Genomic DNA, 4844 nt, shown 5'->3' on the forward strand with positions numbered 1-4844 from the left:
ACAAGAGTGCCCAGCCCCAGAGGAGGCTGTCTGCTCACCTTTCACCAAAACCCCTCAGATCCGCTCAAGGAAGGGGAAATGGGCAGAAGCAGGCGTTCTTCTGAGACCAACTGTGGGGAAGAAAACCAGCAGCTCCCTCCCACTGGATCCTCCGGGAACCTCTCTCTCCAGGGGGCAGGGGAGGGAGAAGCCATTGGTTGTTTAGGGAGAAACTGTCTGTGCTGAGAAAAGGCAGGAGCCCGGCACGCACCATTAACTGGCTTCAGCTCTCCCCAGGATGCACCACTGAGGGCAGGGCCCAGCCTGCTGAGCAGCTCAGGGCAGGTGCAAGGACTCAGCCCAAACGCCGCAGCCCCCTCCCGCCCACATGCCAATCCCAGAAAAGCTGCTCCAGAAGCAAATCCCCAGGTGGCAGGAGCCAGAAGCTCCTGTTATGAAGAGTACCCAGCCAGTGAGCGAGCGTTTATTAGGGTCCTTTTTCATGACCTGGGAGACAGACCCAGGGTGGACTACGTGCATGGGACGTCACACTTGCCACATGCATAAATACGTGAAGATGCAAATTACATCAGCACAGATTCACAAAACTCTTAGCCTTGGCAAGAAAACACTGCAGCTAGGCAGCTCCCGTTCTCAGAGACTCCTGCCACAGACGTCACGGAGACAGCATGGGCCTCCCCAGGAACAATCCCCACGGCTAAGGCTCCCCAGACCTGGAGGAGCAGGCTCTGTGGCGAGACACCATCACTTCCTGTTCTTTGCAGCTGCCTAAGGTTACCTGGTGGAAAAATTGAGTTTTTTCAATGTTGCGGGTATTTTAATAGTTCGTCTGTAGGAAGAGCATTTGCAAAGTCACCAACCTGCAGCTTCCGTCTATAGACCAGGAAGGGTGATTCTCTGGGTGACTGCAGCAAGGCATCCCCTGAGGTACAGATACTGCACCCCCCACCCAAGTGTCCCTGCAGCCACCACAGTCCTTGCAGCTGGGCTCAAGCAAGCCCTGCCAAGCCCCACACCTCCCTCTGGGCAGCAAGCTCAGGCCCTGCGCAGGACCATCTTGAGGTCCGTAAATGAAGCAGGCGTCACCAGAGCAGAACTCTGCTGTGGCCACTGGGTTCTCCCACACAGCTTCCCTCGAAGCACAGCACAGCCACCGACCACTGACTTCAAGCAAAGGAGAGACTGAGGGGAGCCCTGGGAGGATGTGGGGACCCCCAGAAAATCTTCCCTCACCCTGCTCCAAACAGAGCAGTCGAGACCAGGAAAATGAGGCCTCTACTTTGTGAACAACAGAGCTGCCCATGGTGGTCAGGAGGCGCCTTCCTCCTGAGCCCCTCCCACGCACCGAGAAGCAGGGCTCAGCTGATGATCCGGTCCCGTCCGGTCCGTGGAGGGAAGGCTGTAGCACTGCCGGAGGGAATGGGTCAGGGCCTCCCGCCGCTCTCCTGCAGGGAAACGGGGTTGGGCCCAGAGCCAAGCTGCAGTCAGGGATGAGGCCTGCATGGGGCAGCACACAGAAAACCTTCAGAGGTGCGGCTGGCCCAGGCCCAGCTCAGTGTCTACAGCCAGTGACTGACAGTCCACTGGGACACTCCCTCCTGGGGTGACCCTGGCTGCACAGCTGCAGTCAGAACAGCAAGTCCTCCAGGTGGCAGCTCCAAGCTCAGGGCAAGTCCCACCCAACAGAAGAGCTGCCCTGCTGCACTTACAGGGAGGCGCCAAGCCTGTCCAGCTGCCCTGAGGAGATGCTGCTGGAGCCCTGCCATGCACACAGCACATGGGGTGTGCACGATGACACAGCTGCTGCGGCTCCTCCAGTGCGTGCTCACCCAGGGTTCTGCCAACACAGCAACAGAGCGGCCAAGAGTCACGGGAGGCATGGGGGGCTCAGGCGCCAGTTGGGGCTGTCCACCGGCACAGCAGATGCTTCCAGGTAGGTCCTTGTGTCCCTGCAGCCCTGCACCAGGAGGGCAGCTTCAGTGTGTCCAGGACCTTGGAGGTAGCACTGATGCTCTGACCTGTCCCACGGTGTCACTAGGTCCTCCTCTGGGACCGAGCGTCCCTGGCCCACAGGGAAAAGCCTGTCCAAGGCTCTGGGTGCTCAGGGCGTGTCAGCCTAGAGAGCAGTGACCTGTGTGAGCTCCGTGTTGGGCGTAGACGGGCTCTGTGGGCTGACGGGCACCATGGGCAGGTCCACGCCTAGTCATGCGGGCCGCGGCACTGCCTCAGAGGTCTTGCAGGCCAGGGCCACGTCCTTGGCGATGCTGCGCACGCGGTCAGACACCTGCATCTCCCGGCGCAGGGCGGAGGCGCAGCAGAACTTGCGGAAGCAGGCCTTGAAGTTCTCATCCAGGAAGGCATAGAGGATGGGGTTGAGGCAGCTGTTGACGTAGCCCAGGGCTGTGCAGAAGCGCAGAATGGCCACGGCAGTCTCACTGCCCGGCTGCACACCCAGCCCTTGGACCAGCACAAAGACCTGCACGGGCGTCCAGCAGCCGACGAACACAGCCACCACCACCAGCACCAGTCGAGTGATACGCCGCAAGTTCCGGTCCTTCTCTCGCGAGCCCGAGAGCAGGCGGACTCCACGCAGCCGCCGGATCATGAGGCTGTAGCAGACGGAGATGATGAGCACGGGGATGATGAAGGAGAAGAGGAAGATGCAGACGGCAAACACAGGGCCCCAGTAGTCCTGCGGGGCAGGGATCTCCACCAGGCACTCGATCTCTGCAGGGACAGAAATGGTCAGCACGGGCCGAGGAGACGTGGAGGGGTCACCCCAGACCCACGGGAAGCCTGGTGAGGGGAGGAGGGGACCGCGCACTGACCTTCATCCTCGACCTGTGCCGAGCCCATGATGGCCACAGGAATGCCAACAACAGAGGCCAGGGCCCAGATGGCCACATTGACAGCCTGGGCCTTGCTGGATGTGCGGACGTCAAGGGCGCGGATGGGGTGGCAGATGGCCACGTAGCGATCCACACTCATGGCGGTCAGCGTGAAGGTGCTGGTGAACATGTTGTAGTAGTCGATGGCAATGACGGTCTTGCACAGGGCGTTCCCAAACGGCCAGAAGCCCAGGAGGATGTCTGTGCCCTGGAAGGGCAGCGTCAGCAGGACCAGAGTGTCTGCCAGGGCCAGGTTAAAGATGTAAATATTGGTGGCTGTCTTCATTTTGGTGTGCCTGCAGAGTAGAGGCAGAAGAAAGGCTTCACTTGGCCATGCTGGCTTGGCCGGGCAGCAAAGGGCGAGCGGTTCGTCTTGGCCACCAGAAGCTACACTGGTCCTGAGTCCCTTAACATCACAGTCCCCACAGGAGCTTGGTAAGTGACAGCTCCTGGACCCAACTTGAGACTCACTGAGTCAGTCTCAGGGGATGGAGCCTGGGGTCAAACATCTTAACCAGCACCTCAAGTGATTCTGACACACACACAAGTTCCAAGCCCTAAACACAGGTCTACTTTAGAGGAGTTGGGGCGTGTAGGGAACCAGAACACACCCTGGACTCTGCATGGGAGCAAACAGTAAGAACCCTGAGGGAAAGTGCCTGCTCTCCTGGATTTCGAATCTCCTCCAAGACCCCTCACAGACTCAAATGCTGTCCCTACAGTTGCCAGAGGTTTCTGAGGGCTCCAGAGTCCATAAGAACATACCAAAAGACTTCCAAGTCCACACTGCTGTCTAGCAACTGTCTAGCAATAGAGACAGAAAATGGTGACAGGCGCAGGAGGGATGCTAATGAGGTGTGATTGTATCTGAGCACAGGAAAAGGTGCTGGAAAGGGCTGGGAAAATTGTTGGTGATTAATAAATTTTTGTTACTGGGCGAAGTTGCTCAGGCCTGTAATCCCAGCACTTTGGGAAGCCAAGGTGGGTGGATCACAAGGTCAGGAGATTGAGGCCATCCTGGCTAACACAGTGAAACCCTGTCTCTACTAAAAATACAAAAATTAGCCCAGTGTGGTGGTGCGTGCTGTAGTCTCAGCTACTTGGGAGGCTGAGGCAGGAGAATCCCCTGAACCTGGGAGGCAGAGGTTGCAGTGGGCCGAGATAGCACCGCTGCACTCCAGCCTGGGTGACAGAGTGAGACTGTCTCAAAAAACAAAGTGTTAAATAAATGAATGGTTGTATAGTTGGGGGAGATTATGGTGGTCATGGGGTAATGGTGGTGGTGACGATGGCAGTGATCATGGTGGTGATGGTGATGGTAATGAATGTGATCAGTGTAGTAGTGGTGATGATGGTGATGGTGATAGTGATGGTGAATGTGATGGTGGTGATGATGGTGATAGTGGTGGTGATGGTGGTGATGGTGGTGATGGGGTGATGGTGATAGTGGTGGTGATGGTGGTGATGGTGATGGTGGTGATGGTGATGGTGGCGATGGTGATGGTGGTGATGGTGATGATGGTGGTGATGGTGGTGATGGTGGTGGTGACGGTGGTGATGATGGTGACGATGGTGACGGTGGTGATGATGGTGATGGTGACGGTGGTGATGGTGATGATGGTGGTGATGGTGATGGTGGTGATGGTGATGATAGTGATGATGGTGATGGTGGTGGTGATGGTGGTGATGGTGGTGACGGTGGTGACGGTGGTGATGATGATGGTGGTGATGGTGGTGATGGTGATGACGGTGGTGACGACGGTGGTGACGACGGTGGTGACGGTGGTGACGATAGTAACGGTGGTGACGGTGGTGATGGTGATGGTGATGGTGGTGATGGTGGTGACGGTGGTGACGGTGGTGACGATGGTGATGGTGATGATGGTGGTGACGGTGGTGACGGTGGTGATGGTGGTGACGGTGGTAGTGATGGTGGTGATGGTGGTGATGATAGTG

The 4844-nt window shown here is 57.6% G+C and overlaps 1 protein-coding gene across 3 annotated transcripts in view; it reads right to left on the reverse strand.

The window, feature by feature from the left end:
- Positions 1 to 434: 434 nt before the first annotated feature.
- The window catches only part of OPRL1 (opioid related nociceptin receptor 1), a 9582-nt gene continuing 5172 nt past the window's right edge, over positions 435 to 4844 (reverse strand). For all 3 annotated transcript variants that reach the window (XM_032257067.1, XM_032257066.1, XM_032257065.1), the window contains 2 exons: positions 2829 to 3184; positions 435 to 2727 (listed from right to left, as the gene is read on the reverse strand). In XM_032257067.1, the coding sequence (XP_032112958.1) occupies positions 2204 to 2727; positions 2829 to 3184 (880 nt within the window). In that variant the 3' untranslated portion in view covers positions 435 to 2203. The remainder of the gene's footprint in view (positions 2728 to 2828; positions 3185 to 4844) is intronic.

The sequence above is a fragment of the Sapajus apella genome, unplaced genomic scaffold, assembly GCF_009761245.1.
Source record: "Sapajus apella isolate SASKATOON/1434 unplaced genomic scaffold, GSC_monkey_1.0 scaffold96, whole genome shotgun sequence".
Taxonomy (NCBI): Eukaryota; Metazoa; Chordata; class Mammalia; order Primates; family Cebidae; genus Sapajus; species Sapajus apella.